At 50.7% G+C, this 20,896-nt stretch overlaps 2 protein-coding genes and 1 long non-coding RNA gene across 21 annotated transcripts in view; 2 read left to right on the forward strand and 1 right to left on the reverse strand.

The window, feature by feature from the left end:
* The window catches only part of TCOF1 (treacle ribosome biogenesis factor 1), a 38,639-nt gene extending 32,030 nt beyond the window's left edge, over positions 1–6,609 (forward strand). For 10 of the 18 annotated variants that reach the window (XM_081495802.1, XM_081495807.1, XM_081495803.1 and 7 more), the window contains 6 exons: positions 465–547; positions 1,076–1,256; positions 3,369–3,908; positions 4,552–4,649; positions 5,383–5,426; positions 6,222–6,609. In XM_081495802.1, the coding sequence (XP_081351928.1) occupies positions 465–547; positions 1,076–1,256; positions 3,369–3,908; positions 4,552–4,649; positions 5,383–5,409 (929 nt within the window). In that variant the 3' untranslated portion in view covers positions 5,410–5,426; positions 6,222–6,609. The remainder of the gene's footprint in view (positions 1–464; positions 548–1,075; positions 1,257–3,368; positions 3,909–4,551; positions 4,650–5,382; positions 5,427–6,221) is intronic. The other 8 variants (XM_081495806.1, XM_081495810.1, XM_081495814.1 and 5 more) reach the window with 2 other exon arrangements.
* Positions 6,610–7,769: 1,160 nt separating this feature from the next.
* CD74 (CD74 molecule) lies at positions 7,770–15,453 on the reverse strand. Of its 2 annotated transcripts, XM_081495822.1 has the most exons (9): positions 15,318–15,453; positions 12,493–12,665; positions 12,213–12,286; positions 11,619–11,681; positions 10,767–10,862; positions 10,410–10,497; positions 9,206–9,397; positions 8,659–8,718; positions 7,770–8,387 (listed from the first exon to the last, which is right to left on the reverse strand). In XM_081495822.1, exons 1-8 carry the CDS (start codon positions 15,392–15,394, stop codon positions 8,675–8,677), a joined length of 807 nt encoding a protein of 268 aa, XP_081351948.1. In that variant the 5' UTR covers positions 15,395–15,453; the 3' UTR covers positions 7,770–8,387; positions 8,659–8,674. The 2 variants fall into 2 exon arrangements, with proteins under 2 accessions (XP_081351948.1, XP_081351949.1); XM_081495823.1 differs by lacking the exon at positions 9,206–9,397.
* LOC145508685 (uncharacterized) lies at positions 13,434–18,392 on the forward strand. The gene is made up of 2 exons (XR_014055530.1): positions 13,434–13,476; positions 18,118–18,392. It is a non-coding gene; the product is annotated as an uncharacterized LOC145508685 (long non-coding RNA).
* Positions 18,393–20,896: the final 2,504 nt, after the last annotated feature.

Raw genomic sequence — 20,896 nt, forward strand, 5'->3', positions numbered from 1 at the left:
TGCTGGAGGGCCTGGTGGAGCCCTGGGCTCAGGTCTCTGCTCTGTATCTGCCCATGTTCTGTGACTTTGACCTAGGCATCTCACGCAGGACCTCAGTTTACCCAGCTGCACAACCCCGTGACCAAATTGGTCCACATGACATGAACAACCTTTTTACTTGACTGTTTGGCCATGCCCAACCTTTTGGGATCAGGCTTCTCTAACTGATCCCCAGAGTCCCAGGACCATACCTCTCTTAGGGATTAGAAGGTTTGGGCATGCAGGTATCTCACAGGAAATGCTGTGAATAGCAGTAGACCATGGAAGGGAGCAATGAGGGGCAGATGACGCCTTAGATCAGAGGGTGAGGCGCGTAAACAGGGACCAGGCCACCTTGGGGCCCTCCCACGCCCGGAGCACTCTGCCCTGTCCAGCGGGCAGAGGGTACCTGGGGTTTCCAACAGTTACCTGTGCTTCTCCTATAGGCCCAGCCCCCTCCAGGAGGGAGACCTTGGTGGAAGAGACCACAGCAGAGTCCAGTGACGATGAGGTGGTGGCACCTTCCCAGGTAACTGCAAGGGAAGGGGCTGGCAGTCTCGGGAGCCTTGAGGTGGGAGCCCCAGGCCAGGCTCTCACCCACCACGCAGTTGTGGGCTGAGGCCATGCCCTGGGTCGTGGGTTTGGGCCCTGGCCCATCCTCTTTCCAGAGGCCCTGGGCAGGGTCCTGTCTGCATGGCTCTTCTCCTGAGGTCCCACTTCAGCATAAAGCTGTGAGAAGCAGACTCTTGGAGTCTATAGAAAGGGTTTACCTTGATTTTAGGTAATTTCCAGATAAAAACATTCTCTAACAGATAACAGATGGGATTTCTTTTAAGGTTATCATCTGTATGTGGCAAGTGCCGGTGCTTTTCCGTTTGCATTAGTAATAAGTTTCCTTTTTAAATGCGCCCATTTAAAATATGTATTAATTATAGTAGTGCAGGAAGTATGCACACAGAGCTGATGTGCCTGCCACCCAGCTGGCCTCAGGGTCCCTGGGTTGGTCTCTTCCAGCGGGCCATGCACTGCTGGGCTTGTTCACACTGGGCTTCTTCAGTCTCTCCTCTCAGGTTTTGTGACCCCTGGGCTGACTCCAGCCAGTTCCAAGACTTCAAAGGCCATTCCCAAACCAGATGCCAGCCCCTCTGTTTCCTCTACTCCGGCCACCAGAGATGCCCCAGAGGGCAAACAGGAAGTGGAGCCCCAACAAGCAGCAGGCACCATGTCACCTAAAACAGGTGAGTCGAGGGCTGTAGGAAGGACACAGCAGGATGTGGAAGAACAAGGCAAGGAACCTCTTTGCCTCCCTCAGGAGCAGTCCCGCCAACATGGTCCTGTCTGCCAACAGGGCCTCTCCAAGTGAGGTCTGGTACCCCTACATCAGGCCTGGAGGTGCTCGTCAAAATGCAGGGGCCTGTACCCTAGTGTCTGGCTCCTATAGTCTGGGGCTGCCCGGAGGTCAGGTTATCCAGCCCTGTGGGACGCTGGTCGGGGTCCAGGTGGCTTGGCCTGGGGGTTAGGGGTGCAGAGAATATGCACATGGCCCCTACCTTAGAGGAAATGCACCTGAACTTACAGGGTAGGCCTTGGCTCTCTCTAGCTGTTCCTGTTGACTTTTCTTCCTAACAAGTGGGCTCCTGGTACAGGGTGTAGGTGCTTGGGATAGCTCAGACAGAAGATGGGGTCATGTTTGAAGAAGTCTCCTGCACGTGGTGAAGACCCTGGGCAAAGGACTGATGCGCTCTGAAGCCTCAGACAAGCCCATGGCGACTCTGGACCTCGGTGCCTTAACCGTACAGGGCAGGGGTTGATGGATCCAATGGATTGGTGGATGGATCCATTGATGGATCCAATCCATTGGTGTCACATACAGAAAATGGCGTATGTGGAGAAAGTCACGTGGTATTTGGAGGGCAGACTCGAGTGCTCAGGTCACCTGGCCTAGGGTGTCAGCCACCACTGACTGTGCCAGCACTCTGGGATAGTGCCTCAGAGGGTTTGCCTGGGATAGCTCTCGAGGTTCCCTGGCCTTGGCATTCTAGGGTGTGTGGTAGACAGGAGGCAGAGAAGTGGGTTGCTGAGGCACCCTGAGCTCTCCTTGGCTCCCTTCTCTAGCTGACTCCTGTTCTTGCCATGAAGAACCAGAGGACTGAAGTGGGCCTCCCTCTGCCCTGGGACCCCCTCTGTCCACCTCCCCAGCACCCCAGCGCTGTGAAGCCAGAGCTGCTGCAGGTCCCACCGTACCCTGCAGGGAACAGCTTTATCCTCCCCACATGGAGCAGGGCCAAGCTACCAGCACCTCCCAGAGTGCAAGGCGTCGCCGCTCTTGTGCTGTGACACCCCAGAGGGACCTGCGAGGTTGGGGCAGTGCCGGGACTATGCTCAGCTCCCAGTCCTGGGGCTTCTAGCTGCAGCTTGCCCAGTGCTGGGTCAGCAAGAGCAGTCATTGCTCATTTTCTTCCCCAGTGTTCTCTTTGTGAGAGGCGGGTGTGACAAGGAGACATTTGAGAGGGGGCTGTGGAAGGTTTTTTTCACACGTGTAGTCAGCACACAATTATCAAAGGAGAGCAGAGGCGTGGAAAATTCTAAACAAAGGCTGCAGCAGAAGTTGCTCTGGCAGGCAGTAAACCTGCTTAGTCAGCCACCATGTGCATATTCTCTGCACTCCCCCACCCCCAGGCCAAGCCACCTGGACCCCTGACTGCAGAGGGCTGCAGACCCACAGGGTACAGGTGGGCATAAGTTGGATGGCTACATGACCTTGGCTCTTTTTTATGCATCTGTGGTTTAGAACAGTGAGGGGATTCAGTGCTCGTGCAATGTCTCATTTTATAAACAGGGAACTGAGTTTGGTTTTCAGACCCAGGACCCAGGCGTCCTGTCTCCCTGCCCTGGGCTCCTGACTGGAAGGTACCATCTATCCTGTCCCATAGATTCTTTGATTTGTTGGCGGATTACAAGCCCTTTCGGAGAAGGGAATGGCAATCCACTCCAGTATCCTTGCCTGGAGAACTCCATGGACAAAGGAGCCTGGTTGGGCTACAGTCTGTGGGGTCTCAAAGAGTTGGACACGACTGAGCAACTAATATTACAAGCCCTTTGATTAACATTCTGGAGTTAATTTCCATCCCCAGCCTGAACTTGAGTTTTCAGTGTGAGGAGACATGAAAAGAGCTCTAAGTGAGAAGCAGGGGGAGAGGTGTGGGCAGGAGACCCAGCGGGTTCCTATGGTCCCATCTGAACCCCACCAGAGAAGGTCAGGTCTATGCTGGACGCCGTTGGCTTTCATGCCACCAGAGGTCTAGTCCCTGCTTCTCTCAGGTCCATGACCCCAGGTCCTCTCTCCGTAGGCCGAAAAGAGGCTGGTGCCACACTTCAGAAGCCCGGGAAGGGGCCTGGGAGTCCCCCGGCCTCCATGCTGGCGCTGCAGAGCAACATCACCCAGCGCCTCCTGAGTGAGCCCTGGCCCCTGAGCGAGGCGCAGGTGCAGGCCTCGGTGGCGAAGGTGCTGACGGAGCTGCTGGAGCAGGAGAGGAAGAAGGCCGTGGACACCGCCAAGGAAAGCAGCCGGAAGGGCCGCCTGGGCCATAAGCGGAAGCTGTCTGAAGACCAGACAGCCCCCAAGGCCCCCAAGAGCAAGAAAAAGAAGCAGCTGGCAGCCGCGGATGGTGGGGAACATGTTGTCTCCTCAGAAAAGGCCCCCAGGACTGTCAAGGGGAAATCCAAGAAGGACAGAGCAAGTGGTGACGTCAAGGAAAAGAAGGAGAAGGAGTCTCCCGGCTCTCAAGGGGCCAAGGAGAAGCCGGTAGGGGAGCTGGGGACCCCGAAGGGTGACGAGGGAGACCACGGCAACCTCAAAATCAAGAAAGAGAAGAAGAAATCCGACAAGAGTAAGTGCCCGCTGCAGCCCAGAGCGCACTTGCCCGGTCCTGCTGAGGGCTGTCAGTCACCACTCGGGCGGGCGGCCCTCAGCGAGCACAGAGAGGGCTGAGAATGTCTTGTCCATCTTGGGAGCAGGATGGGCAAAGCCGGAACTAGGTCCTGGAGTAGCGGGGCCACCACCTCCAGGAAGGCACTCACAGCTCCAGGGCATGTTCTGCTCGCAGAGCTCTGCACTCCCTCACGGCGGCCACAGCCATGCACACTGGCAGCCCAGGCTCCTGGGGTCCAGGCTCCTGGATAGCAGCCACTCCTTGCTGCATTCTGTGCTGGCATCCTCATCCAGCCAGGCCATGTTTAACCCCCACCCCTGCCCTGTCTGATGTGTGATCACTCATTCCCATTTTACAGGTTGAAAGTGTCTTTTTAAAATCAGTGTGTAGAAATTTTACAAAGTGAGTTAAAACGGTAACAGTCCAGGGCTTCCATGGGGGCAGAAATCATAAGACTTGAGCTTCAATGGCCCCCCAGGGTGTGGAGCATGGAGAGGAGAGAGCTCTAGGGCCCCTGGAGACCTGCCCTATGTCTACTGACTTTGACCCCAACCCTTAAGATTAACATCTGTTGTTTAGCAATTTTACTTTCTTCCCTTAGAGAAAAAAGACAAGGAGAAAAAGGAAAAGAAGAAGAAAGCAAAAAAGGCCTCAACCAAAGACCCTGGCTCACCATCACAGAAGAAAAAGAAGAGAAAGGTAGAGTGAGTCCCAAGGAGTCTTGGGCTAGAAAACGGGACCCAGACCCAGTCCCCGGGTGAAAGTGATCAGCCCCAGCCTCTGGATGTCAGGGTAGGGGGTGGGGTGAGCCAGACCCAGTCGCTGTGCCCCTACCATGCTCAGGGTCCTGAACAGGAGCTTGTGTATTGTGAGACACGGGAGAAGAGCTAGGAGGTGGGGGCCACCCTGAGGGGCCCGAGGTCTGTGCATGTGGGAGCCATGGAGCAGCCCTGTCTTGCCTGTGAGGTAGGAGGATATTATGACAAGTGAAGAAAAGAGAAGCCCCCCTGGGGCCAGGAGACTAGCTAGGCTGTTATAGGTTTCTGGGTGAGAGAAAACGTTCCCTTGGATGTGTGTGCCCCAGCTGGTGGGGTATCCCCACAGCAGAAACACTCACGGTCTGCGTCATGCACGTCAAGGGCTGACCACCTGACCAGGGGCCCTCAGCTCCTCATACTCTGATGCAATTCTCACCATGGCCAGCAGGGCCACGGTCAGAAAATCGGAGCGTCTGCTGCTTCAAAGTCCTGGGCTCCATCCTCCAGGACGCAGGGGGCGCCCTCCGCACCCTCAGGATCTCTGTATCCCCAGTATCTGTTCTGGGGGAGCCACGGAGCCTTGGGAGGCAACTGTCATAGCCCCTTCTGGTGGGGGTGGCGTGGGTGGGGAGGCACTTCAGGTACAAGAGCCTCTCCTGCTTCTCTCTTCACAGAAGAAGACGGCAGAACAGACTGTCTGAGGGACACCAGGCGGCAGGTACACTCCTGACCTGGGAACCCCTGCTGACCGTCTGGATGCTGGGGAGGGCGGGAGGTCAGCTCCAGCATCCGCCGTGGTCCTCAGGAGCGAGATGGGGCCTTGTGGGTAGACCTGAGGGGAAGGGGTTTTGGAGAAAGAGGGTTCAGTTCCTCAAGGGCAGTGGGTGATGAGAGTCTGGACAGTGACCACCACTGAGCTGCTCGGAGCAGGGAGGGGGGCGGGGGGGGTGTGCTGGGATGTGGTGGGGGAGGGGCCCACTGGCATGCTTCCTCCTTATACATGAGGATAAGGCTTGAGGTCGGGGACAGCTCAGTCTCTCCTTCGCCACTGTCACTCCTTTTCTTTCCTATTTTGTAATTCGAGTGCCTTTCCTCACGGGAAGGAACATGTTTTGCTCAAAGTGAGCCATTCTGATGGCTCCATGCTTCCCTGGTGGTGGTGAAGGGGTGGAGTGCTCCACCCAGCTGAGCAGGCCCCAGCTTGCTGTAAACAGCGGTGATACAGGCCTGGGCAGGTGGTGAGGCTTCAATGAAGCTAAGCTCTGAAGCCCTCGTCCCAGTTCCTGGGACACAGTCAGCATCACCAGGTACCCACCGTGGTTAGTTAATGCTCCTCTCCTGCATGGGGAGAGCTTTTGATTTGATTTTGTTCTCCTCGGTGGAGAAAAAGTTGGGGAAGTCTTATATCTCCTTCTCCCAGGGATTTCTTAGTCAAGTGGTGGCCGGCCCCATGCCTCTGCCCTTTGCCCACCGAGGGTGGGAATTGAATTTTTAACTTCCCCTCCCTCCCCAGAAGACGATGGCCAGCTGCGGTGTCCATGCTGGCCAAACCAGCGAGCCCAGCAGGGAGGCTGGTCTGAGGAGGAAGAAGCCTGCCTGGCTCCATGACCTCTGCTCACTGAATTCTCTCCAACGCAGGATGCCTTGGATGGATGGACGTGTACAGTATATATATATATTTTTTTAAGTGACCTGCCCCTCACTGCTCAGCCCCAACATACCCAGAGGCCTCAGGACTTTCTGCCTCTGCTCTGTAGACCCAGTGAGGCTCAGTCTGCAGCTCCTTCCATGCCCCGGTCTCCGGCTGATGCTGAGGCTTTGTCCTCCTTTTGTCAGTTTTTTCCTGTTTTTGTTTGTATGGTTTTATGCAAGAACTCAGAAAATAAAAGACTTGAAGGAAAGGTGCAAGTTCCCAGTGCCCCTGGGCAAACACTCTGCAATTAATTGATTCTTGGAAGGGAGAATCTGACTGACACTGGGAGATGAACAGACCTCATCTGCTCAGGATTTATTCTTGACGGTGTATCAAGACTCTGGGATACTGTGGTGAGTGACACGCTGTTTGCCAAAGGAGGAGACTCAGTGAAGGGCCCTGATGGGGTGGGGAAGGCTTTCTGGAGGAGGTGGCATCTAACTAAGCTAAGGGGGAGCTCGGGCATGGTCAGGCTAGGTTACAAAGGTTCTGCTATGATGAAGGCAAGAAGTGGAGGCACTCAAAAGATGTGTCAGGGTGACATCCACAGGAGTTTGTGATGGCGATGATGGGGGGATGCCACTTCCCTGGGCCCAGAGCAGTGTGAAGTACCTCTGGTCGTGGAGGTCCAGGGCTTTTAGCCTTCTGCTGGAGACAGTGAGAGGCCATGCAGAAACAGCACTGGGCTTGGGGGGTCTGGGAGAGTCAGAGTGACAGCAAACTGTACCCTTAACTGGGGGCCCCTGGGCAAGGACCCCCTCCCAGGTCGCCTCTCTTCCCCTAAGTGTGCTGGCTAGAACAGAGGCTGCAGAGCATTTTCCTGTTAGGTTCCTTTGACCCCTAGCAAGCCTTCAGACTTAGAAATGGAGAGATTTCAATAAACTTTTTCATTTAGGACTCCTCTTGGAAAGTCCAGAAATGTGACCACAGGGGCCTGTGCTCCTCCTGGCAACAAGCAGCTGGGGCCGCACAGCGGCCACCCCTTAAGTAGGACATTGGCCCCCAGTTCCACAGCCCCCACTCCCTGGTGGTCCCGACACAAGGGCCTGCGTTGTTGCCATCTGTCATTACACTTGTACTGTTCTTAGTATAGAAATGAAAATGGGAACAGGAGAAGCTGGACCCAGAAGAGCTGGTGCTTAAAGAATTATGGGCAAGAGCCTGTTTCTTCTTCTTAGAAGTAAAGTATTCCTGTGTGTGAAACATGGAGAAGTGGTCTGTGTCCAAGCACTGCAGCCCCCCAGCCCGGCATCTGTGTGTGGGCTCCCCAGGCTGTGACCTCCCTCCTCGACCACAGGATTCAAGGACTTCAGTTCACCCCCTTGGGGTAGACAGACCATGTCCAACAGAACAGCTGAGAGCTGGGAGTGTTCTACTCACTACCTTTTATTCTCACAGGAGCCGTGGCCAGAGGGCTGATGACAAGCTTGGCTGTGCAGAGGGAGCTGGGGGATAGCAGAAAGTGAGGGGAGGGGCTGCAGTTTGGGGAGGCTGGTTCTTCTGGGGTGTATGATGCTGGGGAGAGGGAAGGGGTGGCTCATGCCCCCAGTTAAAGGACTGGAAAGCCGAGGCCTGGAGGGGAGGAGACAGCAGAGGTGTCCGTCCTGGGACTTGGGACAGTGCCATCCCTTCTCCCTGCACCTGCCCATCACTTCCGTGGGCCTTGATCTTGGAGTTCCGTGTCAGCCTGCTGTGGTGTCAGCAGTGGGGGTCAGCCTCACTCATGGTCCATGTCCCTGGGCCTTGCGTCCCTGCTAGTGGATGGGAGTTTGGGCAGCAAGTGTACTGCTCATCTGTGCCGTTCTGATATGATTATTGTGTCCAAGGATGATGGAGAGGCAGAGTCTGATAGAATGAGGTGCAGGGTGGGAGACAGCAAGGGGAGGGGTGTGTAAGGGAAGGAGGGGGCTGGGGCAGGGAGGGAAACTGTGGCCTTGCAGGGCTGTCTGGGTGCTGGTGTCTGCGTCTGCTGAGCTCGTGGGGCAACTGCAAGGAAGGAAGCATCAGGTTAGGGCTGGAGTCACTTGTCCCTGCCCCCTCCCAGCATCCTGTGGCCTCAGAGCAGTCGAGGGCCCTTCACCCTCCACTGCCTCCTGCTTGGATACAAGAATTGACCGCCATGGCCCTGGAAACCCCCAGCCCTGGTCCTCATCTGTGAGAAGGAAGTTGGAGAATGGCCTGGGGTCATCATCCACGAGCAAGTTGGCCCCTCTGGGGATAAGCTGCTGGGGACCAGATGCCCTGCAAGGATGCTTACCTGACTGAAATCCTGCTTACACCTCCAGCCCGGATGACGGATACTCCATCTCCATTGGGTCTGCAAAGGAGCAGAGAGTCCACTTGTTAGTTGCAGTCCAGCCTACTGCGCCCACTGGCAAGGAGCCTGGGTGGGCTAGTTCTTCCCAACCTTGCCACAAGCCTGGTGCTTGGTAGAACAGGTGTGAACGGAAGGACGCTTGTTGGATGGCTGCAAGCGGCAATGAGATGTGGCTGGGGAACTGAATGAGCGAGGCCAAGGAGGGGGTGATGAAATCAGATGGGTGGATCTGGAGGACCCTGGATGCATGCGTGGATGGGTAGAGTGGAAGGTTGGAGGACAAATGAATTAAGTAGATGAGTGTGGACATAAGGAGAGAAATAATAGTACACAAATAAATAAGGAATGCACAGGTGGGTGGATGCATGGCTGAGTGGCTACTCCCTGGAGTTGGCACCTTGCGTGTCCTAGCCCATGTGCCAGGGGGACGACCTGCCCCTCAGCCTTTCTGATCCTTCCTGCTCCTGGCATAGTGGCCACTGCTTACCACTGCAGTTATGGCGCCCGCGGCTCCTGGTGTGGGGGACCTCGGTGCCGTTGGGGAAGACGCACCAGCAGTAGCCGATGCTCCCATAGCACTGGAGCGGCATATAGTTGCCGTTCTCGTCGCAGTTGGGCTTGAACACGCCCGGGTGGATGGCAGGGATGCGGCTGACCTCTTCCTGGCACTGGGTCAGTACTGAAGCGACAGGCACGGTGAACACAGTGAGTGAGCGGGCTCTGGGCTGGGGTCTCAGCAGAACCAGAGGTCCACATACCACTGTTGTGTGCCTAATGCCTTCTGTCCAAGTGACTGCACTTGCTCTATCCATTGCACAGATGGAGAAACTGAGGCCTGGACCAACAAGGTCCAGGATCAGAGAGGAAGTGAATGGCTGTGTTGCTAATTCATCTCAGAACATGATGATTTCTTCTGACACGCAGTGCCTATTAGAATTATAATTGCACCTATGATTCTGATTTCTAGCGAAAAGCAGTAGATGCCTTGCTAAGTCTGAGCTCCCATTACTGGGGGTATCCAAGTAGAAATGGGGGTTACCATGTGATGAGGCTGTTACAGAGGGGATTTGAACATTAGCTGGGAGTTGGTCAAGATAACATGCAAGGTGCCCTCTGAATCCATGATGGAGAACCCTGGGGTTCAGGAAGGGTGGGCCCTTGATCTTCCACTTCTGAAACTGAAGCCCAGAGAGAAGAGACTTGCCCAAAGTCACATAGCCAATTAGCACCAGGATGAGAACAGAGCACCCATAAAGACTTTCGGGCTGAAAACCCTGGTACACATTGCCCATGAGATGGAAGAGCCCCAAGGCCCTCTTATGTAGCAGCCATGGCTGTGTGACCTGGGAAAGGTCCCTTGGAAGAGTGGGAATCATGAGCCCAACCCTCTCATGGGAGCCTGCAGGATGCAGTGCTGGGTGGGGAAGGTCATTGCTATGACTCCTGAGATGTTTTGGGTGGGTTTTGCTCCAGGCCTCCTTGTGCAGTTCCATCCTCCACAAGGGAGGTCACCTCCTGAAGGTACAGGATGGGGCCTGGGGGCAGCCGAGCCCAGAAGAACAGGCAGGAGAAACAGGAGTGAGAGCTGAGAGGCTGGGAGAGCCCTGTGCTTGCATCAGGGAGCACCCAAGGCCTTATCCCTGAGGGAGCTCCCAGAAACCCCGCCTCCCCAAGATTCACGTTCCCTTTACCTTTTGGTGGAACCTCAAAGGGCTTCTCCTCCGGCGAGTTCTTGCTCATTTCAAACAAGAGCCACTGATGCAGCCAGCTCTCAAAGAGCTAATGGGGATAAAAGCAGAGGGTCAAGCTTAGTAGCCCACTCCCACCCTACTGACTGTGCCCCTGGGGACAGAGACATGGAGGGCCGGTGGGGACCTTAGACACCCCACAGGGTTTGGTCAAGGTGGTTCCTCGAGTCCAAGCATTCTCCCATGGTGGGAGTTTCCTAAGTGCTGGGAAGCCCCCTCCAGCTTCCCTGTTCACGCCCCTCTTCCCAGGGCTACTTTAGACAGGGAGGCAGGGTACCAATGCAGGGAAAAGCTGCTGACCTTCCAGTCCAAGCCGTCCATGGAGTCCTTAAGGTGTTTCAGGTTTTCTGGCAGGCTCCCCTTCAGCTGCGGGTACACCTTCAGGGGGTCTGCCTTCTGCAGGGTAGCATGGCAGAAAGGAAGGTTAAAAAGCTTCCAGGCAGGCAAGGTTTAATGTACAGTTCATGTTGCCCTGATCTTTGGTTCTGAGGTGTGGAGCCCAGACCTCAGCACACTGGAGCTAATGGGGAAGGGAACATGTTACAGTAATCCAGGGGCCCAGCTACAACACTCCAGGGCTGGGAGTTGGGAGACCCAGTTCCAGGCCCAGTTCTACCAACAGCCCTCAGTCTTCTGATCCTTGCAGACTCTTACTCTTCTTCCAGGTCGCACCTCCTTCAGAGGGAATCCTTAACTTCATCCCAGCCCTCTTGCCCCAGCTAGGTCAGATCCTCAGCCTCTTTCTCTCAAAGCCCCCTGCACATCCCTCATCACCTGGTCACTTGTCTGTCTCCCATGCTAGCCTGAGATCTCCATGGATTAGGAACTGATCTGATTGCTTCGCACTGTGGCTCTGGAGCCTTGCACAGTGCCTGGTGCTGAGTAGACATGCAGTAAATAAAACAGGCATCTTCAGCAAGTCACTTCCAGACTCTGGGCCTTAGTTTCTCCATGTCAAACACAGAAAAGTGGGGAGCAGTGGGGCCGAACTTCATAGAACATTAAGGGCCACATTTGTGTTCCTTCACTAATCTGCAGAGCCCATGTTGAATGTCTGCTGTGAGCCGGGCCTGGTGCAGGTCTTAAAGCACAGCCCCAGCCAGGGGCCTGGGGATGGGTGGGAGGTGAGGCTACCTGGTCGGGTTCACTCACCAGGAGCAGGTGCATCACGTGGTCCTGGGTCATGTTGCCGTACTTGGTGGCGTTCTTCATGGGCTGTGGAAGGAAGGAAGGAAGGGGGAGTTCCCAGCACTGGCCCCTGGGGGTGGGGCCCAGAGCAGAGCCAGCAGCTGGGTGGCTGGGTGAGAGTCTGGATTCCCAGATGTTCAACAAGTCCATCTCTACCACCTCCCACTGTGAGAGCTTGAGCAGGTTGTTACCTTCCTGCCTCAATATCCTGTTCCTCTACTCTGCATAAGCTTTCCTGCCCAAGGCTTTGTGGACAGGAGGGAGAACAGAACATCATCTCTGTATCCAAGGCTCTGAAAATAGGAGGGGCTGTGAGACGCTCTGGGAAATGAGAAGCACTTTGTAATTTGTGGAAGGCTGGGCCTTCCTCCCAGAGAGGGCCCCAGGAGGCTCTTTCCTCCTTCACCTCTGGAATTTCTGATCTTCCCCGAAACAGCCAGGACCCCCCTCTCCAGCTGCGCTTTTCCTGAGCCAGCTGTCCTCCTTTGTCCCTTGGCACTTGCCCTCCATCCAGGCGGTATAAGCCTCCCTTTCCTACTGCCCTGGGATTGGCCTTACCTCCGGGCCTGCCATGGGCAGCGCCCGCATCAGCATGGGAGTGGCCATCCGCATCTGGCTCAAAGGCTTGGCAGCTGTGGGGGCAGAAGGCACAGCATGAGTGTGGCCCCAGTGCCCAGGGAAGAGGGTACTCAGACCCGAGGACCAAGAGCTCAGACCCAGATGAGGGGCTGGAATATCAGACCAGAGGGCGAGGACAGTGGGCGCAGCTGGGGCAGGAATGAGGGTTCTCTGAGGTGAGGGGCAGGGGGGGTTGTCAGGACAGAGGCGGGGCACGCACGCTTGGGAAGCTTCATGCGCAGGTTCTCCAGCTGCAGGTTCTGGGAGGTGACCGTCAGCTTGTCCAGCCGTCCCTGCTGCTGGTACAGGAAGTAGGCAGTGGTGGCCTGGCCGGCCAGGAGCAGAGCCACCAAGACGGAAAAGCCCGTGTACAGGGCTCCACGACTGCACTTGCTGTGGGAGGGGAGGAGGGGGACGTAGGTCAGAGGAGAGTCCACAGAGGTGGCTGCCCCAGGGACTGGCTGGGAATGGGGGAATGTGCCCCCCCAGTTCCAGCCCTTGCCCTCAGCTGCCCCTAACAGACACGCACTTTAAGCACAAATAAGTGCCTATGAACTTACAGCTTGACGATATTCCCCTGACCCCCTACCTCCAGCCACTGCTGCCCCTATAGCTCTCCCAAATAGAAATCCTGGAGCTGCCCCTGTGTGGGGAAGAGCCAAGAACAAGGGTCTTGTCTTCTTGAGGAACCAGCAAGGACAGCTGAGGAAAACCCAGGAAGACCCTGCTGCCTAGTAATTCATGACATCACAAACATGGCTCATTCTCATTGCCTCGCTGCTCGCCAATCCTCTGTGATTTCTGGACCAAGGCCCAGTCCAGGGGATTATTACTCTGAAAGGAAAATGTAAAAATCCTGTGTGGAGAAAAGGAGAAAACCAGACAGGAGGGGAAAACAAATCCTACTTTTTGGCCTTGCCAAGGAAGAGGGGCGGCCTGGCCTCTGAAGTGGTGAAAAGTCCACCCAAGCTTGGGTCTTCCTGAGTTCAAGCTCTATAGCCTTACCTCTTCAGCAGCCCCACACCCAAATTGAGTCCCAGCTGTGCCTCCCACTGTCTCTTCTCTGAACCTCAGTTTCTCATAAGGTCTAAGAATCTAGAGAGTCATAATAAAGATGAGACCCTGTAACCTGGATTGGAATCCTGGTTCTGTCATTCTCTTAGGGAACAGGGGCAAGTCACTCAGCCTCTCTTAGTAACTTGAGGTAAGAATATCTACTCAAAGGGTTGTTATATAAAATGAGATCAGGATAAAGCTCTTGACTCCATACCTAGCACCTAGTTAGCAGTCTGTAACACTGAGCACTTATCTCAGGGGAGTTAATAATTAACTTTAGCATCTGGTTTCCTTCCTCTTTATGCATCTTGATGGCCTGTCTCCTGGTTCTGGATGAGTGCCAACTCTTGTCACTTCCTCCTTTCTACTGCCTCTTTCTTGAATAAGTAATTGGCCAAAGTCAGGAGCCAACCAGAACTGGGAAGAATCATGGTACAAATGTTGCCAGGCAGAAGTGTTCACAAAAGGGTCCAAAACAGGACAGGACAGTTTTTAGAAGCAGTAATTGAACTGAGGGAAAACCAGACAAGGACTTGACAAGGGGGCACCCTTTCTGCTCACTGAGCCTATGCTGGCTCTGCAACTCACTGCGTGGCCTGTACTCAGAGGGGACCCATTTCCCCTCCCTGCAAATTGTGCCTCTAGAAGGGGGTCAGGTGGTAGACAAACTCAAATTTTAATATCAGACTAGTCCTGGGTTCAAATTCTGGCTCCAGTATTCACTAGCTGCAATAACTTTGGTGACTTACTTGTTAATACGAGTCTCAATTTTCTCCTGTGTAAAAATGGGACTAATAAAAGTACCCAACTTAAAGAGTTAGTAAAAGAATTATGATTAAGTTTAGCATTTAGTTATATGCCCACCACAAAACTAATCATACTAATATCTAACTGTTAACAAGTATACAGTGAATAGGAACTATCATCATAACCACTGTCATTATTATTGCTGCTGCTGCTACTACTGAGACCCAGAGAGAAACTGTGATTTATACAAGTCATACACGACAGTTGCAGAACCTCGACCAGAATCCAGCCCTCACAAGAGTTGGCCCTCCTAGCCATGAGATTCCCCAGGGTTTTCACAGGCCAAACACTAACTGGTCTATCTCTAGTTACATGTCCCGCAGTATGCAGTTCCTCATGACATCTCCGAGAGTCTTTCCCAAACCCCTTTCTGCCTGGCAACTGCTGACATCACAACAAGTCCCTGTAATATGCAAATTATCTGGGGGGGGCAGGGACATCGGGGTAGCTGTATTCTAACCATTCCCCATTTTTTTTCAGGGAAACAGATGGATAAGGATCTGGGAAAGGGTTCTCTGGGTGGCTGTGCTGGCCCCTTGCTGCAAGGGAGAGGGGCATGGGCAGGGTACCACCCACATCAACCCACAGCCCCTTCTAGAAATTTAGCCAGAGCCCCCCACCTCACCCTTTTCTGACCCTCCTCCAGCATCTCTCATTCCCTCCTGTGATAGCAAACATCTTCATCTACTCTACAGACACCTGCAACTATAATTCCCTCGATATAAACACATATACCAACTTATGATAACTAGGAGGAAACTCCTCTGTGATGAGCTGCTTCTGCCATTCTCTTTTAGAAAATCTGCTTCTCCATCTAGGATCCATAATATTTTCAAAATTTCTAATCTAGGGCTCATGGCCCAGCTCCAAGGGACTCTGGGAAGCTCCTGATACTGTGGGAAACTGTAGGGAAAGAGTACAGAGCTCTCTGATTTTCAGAAGAGAAGTATATGACACAAAGAAAGTTAAAACCCCTGCCCTAGAGGAACTCCCCCATTTTACAGGAGGGAGAACTGAAGCCAGATGGCCAGAGACTTGCCCCAGATCACCCAGTTAGTGTTGGAGTCAGAGCCAAGTTCATGCCTCGTCTGACTTCCGGTCTAGTGCTCCTTCTATAGCCCCTGTGCACGTACGTCTGTGCAGTCCAAGATTCGGCTGCTCTCTCCTACTGCTCACACATACCTCTCCTGGGCTCCAGGGCGCTGGCCCAGCATGGGCAGCTGCTCATGGTTGGAGATGAGGTCACGCTGGTCTTCCATGCTTCTTCTGACCTCTGGTCTTCCTCACTCCTACTGCTGCCGCTGCTGCCTGCGTATCTGGGATGCTGAGCCCCCTGCTCACCTCTTGAAGTTGGAGCTGAGGAGGAATCTGATTCGTCCACAGGAGGCCACTCCGCCCACCTGGTAGAAGTGGAAGTGAAAGCCACAAAGCTGGAAATACCCCCACTTCAGCAAGTTGCCTTTAACGGGACAGGATTAGTAGGGGGAGCCCCCACCCAGGCAGGTGAAAAGGCCAGCATGTTTCCATTGGCTGCCCATGTCCCTCGTCACTTGTTTCTGGGCAGACCTGTGGATTCATAAGGCTCTTTGGAGGTTTCAAGAAACAGGCAAATGTTTACTCCCTAGACAGGAAATCACTTTGAAGCAAAAAAAGAGCCGAAAATTCTTTTTGTCTCCCCTCTCACCTGTAGATGAGTGGGTACATAAAAGGGCTGCCCCCCTTTTGTGAACTTAGACAAATTCCTTTCCTTCCCTCAGGGCCTGTTATGTCTTCTCAAAGCCAGGAGAGGAAAGTTGGATTCAGTGTTCTCTCTGCTCTCTCCTAATGCAAGCATTTTATGAACCTGAGTCCCTGGTTCCAAGGCTCTGGTACTAGTATTTGCCAGCACTCACCCAGCCCTCCTTTGAGCTGGCACTGTGCTAATCATTTTGCATGCTTTGTTTCATTTAATCTTTACAGTGACCTTTTGAGGGCTGTTTTAGTTTATTATCTCTGTTTACAGATAGAGACACTGAGGTTTTGAGAGGCTACATGTTTGCCCAGAATCATGCATCCATCTCTTGATTTTAACCATTCCACCCTTCTGCTTCCTAATGCTCAAATTATGTCATTCAAATTCATGATAGTGGAGGCCTCTACAGGGAGGGAAGGAAAAGGGTCTGGGAAAGGGTACCCAGGGGAGGTTTAACTGTGTTGGCATGGTTTTATTTCTCACTATCTATGGCTTGTAGACCATATTTGTTTTATTAATCTTTATGTCTTTTGTGTGTATGTTTAAATTTTCATCAAATTTAAGGTCAATAAGCACACGAAAAGATGCTCCACATCATTAGTCATTAGGGAAATGCAAATTGAGGCCACAATTAGGTACCACTTCACTCCACTACGATAGCTATAATCAAAAAGACAAATAATTACAAGTGTTGACAAGGATGTGAAGGAATTGGAACTCAGATATTGCTGGCAGGAATGTACTATGGTGCAGCTACTTTGGAAAACAATTTGGCAGTTTCTCAAGAAGTTAAATACAGAGTTACATATGACCCAGTAATTCCACTCCTGGATATCTACACAAGAGAGATTAAAGCATGTATCCATAGAAAAACTTACACGCAAATGGTCATAGCACCATTATTCAATATAGCCCCAAAGCAAAAGCAACCCAAATATTCATCAACTGATGAGTAAACAAAATGTGGTATATCCATACAATGGAATATTATTTAGCCATAAAGAAGAATTAATGTCTCAATAAAAGTCTTATTTTAAAAAAAAGGAGTGAAGTACTGATTCATGCCACAAAATTAATTTTCAAAGCATCATGCTAAGTGAATTTGACCAAACATCTGAAGAGACAAAGTTTGACAAAAGTTATTTTAGAAAATTCTGTTCTAAATCCTAAAAGACTGAGAAGTATTGATATGTAAATAAAATTCACTTATCTATTTCAAGTGAAATTGAGATTAGATGCTACATGTTTAAATTTGTATTGTATACACTTTAATAATGCCATTTAATTATGATACATATTTTAAAAAATCATGATAAGTGAAATAAACCAGACACAAAAGGCCACATATTGTACTATTCCATTTATATGAAGTGTCTAGACTAGACAAGCCATAGAAACAGAAGGTAGATCAACAGTTGCCAGGGGAAAGGGGATGGGGAATGATTGCTGACGGGTATGGGATATCCTTTCAGGGTGATGAAAATATTCTGGAATTAGACAGTGGTGATGGTTGCACAGCTTTGTGGATATATAGGAAAACCACTGATCTATACCATTTTAAAAGCCTGAATATTATGGCAAGTGAAATTGATAGTTCAATTTAAAAAAAGATTTCTTGGTAATGATGGCTAGAACACGTATATGTTTGCTTCCTCTTTCAGTTGGCTTCTGTCACTAAAATGACAAAAAGTTTATTTTTATTTTTTTTACTGTAGATCTGTAAGGACAGAGAGAAAAGGAGAAAAGAGCAGAATTTTAGAAGCTGGAAAGCAAATGGGTTAGGGGTAGTCATTAACAGAGCCAAGAAAGGTTAATTCTAAACCTGCAGCTAGAAGAGCTGAGAAGCCACCAGTTTATGTGGTAGAACAGGTTCAGAAATTGAGTACTAGACACCCTGGGTAGGAGTACAGTTGGATGTCCATGTCCTATCCCTCCCCAACTACTCCTCCCTCCCTGAAAGAGGGCTGGAAGTTTATCCCCAGGCACAGTGCAGGGCATGGGCCCAGCTCGGAAGATGAGTCCCAGCCTTCTCCCCGACCCAGTTTCCAGAATGCCAGAAGCCAGACCTTCTTTCTCTGGGCAATAAATGAGAGAATCCTTCTCTGGAGAGCATGACCATCCCACAAGGAATGACCTAAAGATTCTGATACTGGGGTTCAATGATGAAACAACCCAGCCAAATAACCCTACAGGGAAGACCTCAGCCAATAAGCCATTCACATCGGTCACAGCTTCCACTTTATTTTTTAGACAATCAAGGCTCTTGGGACATCTGAAGAAAACCTCTAACATAGAAGAGAGTGAACAAAACAAATAACCAAATCTCAAAAAGGAACCATGGAGGAAACAAATAGATATTAACAGCTTTAGGGAGATAAAGGAGAGATACTGCACTCATGATACAAGAATAGGATGCTATAAAGATGCATTAAAGATTAAAAGCATAAGGGTAGATATTAAACAATCAGTAGGTAAAAGATAGTTTTTTAATCTCCCAGAAAGTAGACCACCAAGATAAAAAGAAATTGAGAGAAAAAATAAGAGAATTAAAGACCAATCCAGGATGCCCAATAGCCAAGTATCAGTGTTCCAGAAATAGGGAACAGAGAAAACAAAGGTGGAAAAAAAAAAAATCAATGAAAAAATTCAGTACAATGTCCAAATTGAAAGGACCTAGTGAATACCAGAGACAAAGTATGAAGATAATTTCACACCAAGGTACATCAAGCGAAGTTATAGAAAAATAAAGACAGAGAAAATTTCACAGAAAGAAGCAAGACAGATACAAAGGACAAGGAATCAGAATAACTGGACTTCTTTAGAGCAGCCCTGGAAACCAGAAGATAATGGAGCAATGCCTTCAAAATTCTACGGGAAAATTATTTCCATCCTAGAATATTTACTGAGCCAAATTATTAAGTAGGTATGAAGGTATTGTTAAGATATTTTCAGACATTCGTTATCTCAAAATTTTTTCTTCCTCAGAAAGCTTCAAGAATGTATGTTCTACCAAAATGAAGGTCTTTACTAAAAGTAAAGGAAGACTTGGAATATAGGAAGCTGAAATTCAACTCACAAAAGGGAATGGGGAATCCCCAGAACGATGGCACAGAGAAATCCCAAGAGAAAAGCAACAGATTCGTATTGGATCAGGTCCACAGGCTCTGAAAGACATTTCTTCAATAAGATAAAATTGATAGACAGCCGATAGATCTGAACATACTGAGAGGTGATTTAGATCATTTTTTGGAGAGTATGAAGTTGAATTATGATAAATTTCACAGAAAATTAAGCAAATGAAAAAAGACAGACAACTATTTTGTTGTTGTTTAGTTGCTAAGTTGTATCAAGACAATTATTAATTTTGGGGAAAACAAAAGTTATATAGGAAATCAATAGTCATCACACCATACTACACAGCACAGCTATAAATGGCATTTACTGTCATAATATGGTAAACTTTGAACACTGATCTAACTAAACATACAGTAGAGGCATTTGGGGAGGGTACTGCTGCTGCTGCTCTAAGTCGCTTTAGTCGTGTCCGACTCTGTGCAACCCCATAGACGGCAGCCCACCAGGCTCCTCCGTCCATGGGATTTTCCAGGCAAGAGTACTGGAGTAGGGTGCCATTGCCTTCTCCGTTGGGGAGGGTGAGAGGATAGGAAAAGTGACTTAGAAGAGAAGGAAAGAGGACTAAATCTTGGTCTTGTGTCCATAGTGAAAAGCCAACCAGATCAAGTTTAAAACTGAAACAATTTGGAAGTAACAGTACCAGAAGTTACTGAGAGACGTAGAGGTTAATACTGAAAGAACCAGCTAAAAACGTTTTAAAGTGGTGGGAAAAGGAAGGTAAGGAACTTCTGGTTTTTGCAGGCAGCCTTTTAGAAGGATTTGATTATTTAAATATGTGAATTTATAACTTTGATATGAAGTAAAACTCCATTTAACATCAAAGCCAGTTGATTCTGAGCCGACTGTGATAACAAAATGGCAGTCTAAAAAAAAACCTTTTCCTTGTGAAGCAGCTTTCAGTCAAAGTTCAAGGTGACCCCAAAGGTCATCCTGTCCTCGCCCACAAGAGGCTGGAGATGATTCCAGCTAGAAGAGTGGACTGGATGATGGTTCCCTTCTTTTCTTCTAGTAGGGTAAGAGGTCTCAGGTGTCACACAGGCCCCACTGCCCAGTGAAGGAGTCCTGTCCTATCCATCCTCTTGATGGAGATGGAGACAGAGTGACAGGAAGCAGGAAGGCTTGGTGTCTGCCACACCCTGAGAGGGACCCGGGGTTAAGGCAGGATTCAGCTCCCCCACTGTTCATATGAATGAAAGTCTGACTCAGAAAGGGGAAAGGAACAGGTCCAAGGTCACACAGAGCTGAATCTGGTCTAAACCAAAGAGCTTGGAGGCCAACTTCTTGGAATAACATTCCAGTGCCAAAATGGTGGATCCCAGGGCTGAGGAAGGGAAACACAGGTGAGTTGGAGACATCTTTTTTTTTCCCAGAAAGCAAAGAAGTGCTCAAGGACCACTGGTGTTTGTCAGAAGGACCCTGGAGCCAACTTGAAGGAGCACCTGCCAGCCAAATATGAGACAATTCCAGCATCAATAAGAATAATTTACCCTGCTTCTTCAAAAGGGACTATATAGTTCAATCCCAGTTGATAAGGAGTTTTTCTTTCCTTTCTTTTCTTTCTTTCTTCTTTCTCTTTACAGAAGAATGCAAGCTAACTAATGTAAAAGAGAAGACAGAATTAGAAAATCACCTGCTTATAATCCCCAGTGTAATAGTTAACTCAACCACCAATGGATGCCAAAATCATAAGACAAAGGGTTGAGGGACACAGGATATCCACCTGCCATGGCATCTCTCCAGAGTCCTTGCTAGTAAAAGCTGCCCTACAATGGTGCAGACTTGCGGTTGCCACCACATGATCAGACTTTTAGCATCACCGATCGCAGAGCTGTGTGACATTTTGTGTTTCCTAAAGAGGTAAGATACTTAGCATCAGCTGGGAAGTATCTTTGCT

Source organism: Giraffa tippelskirchi, chromosome 6, assembly GCF_054371585.1.
Source record: "Giraffa tippelskirchi isolate mGirTip1 chromosome 6, T2T-mGirTip1v1.2.pri, whole genome shotgun sequence".
Taxonomy (NCBI): Eukaryota; Metazoa; Chordata; class Mammalia; order Artiodactyla; family Giraffidae; genus Giraffa; species Giraffa tippelskirchi.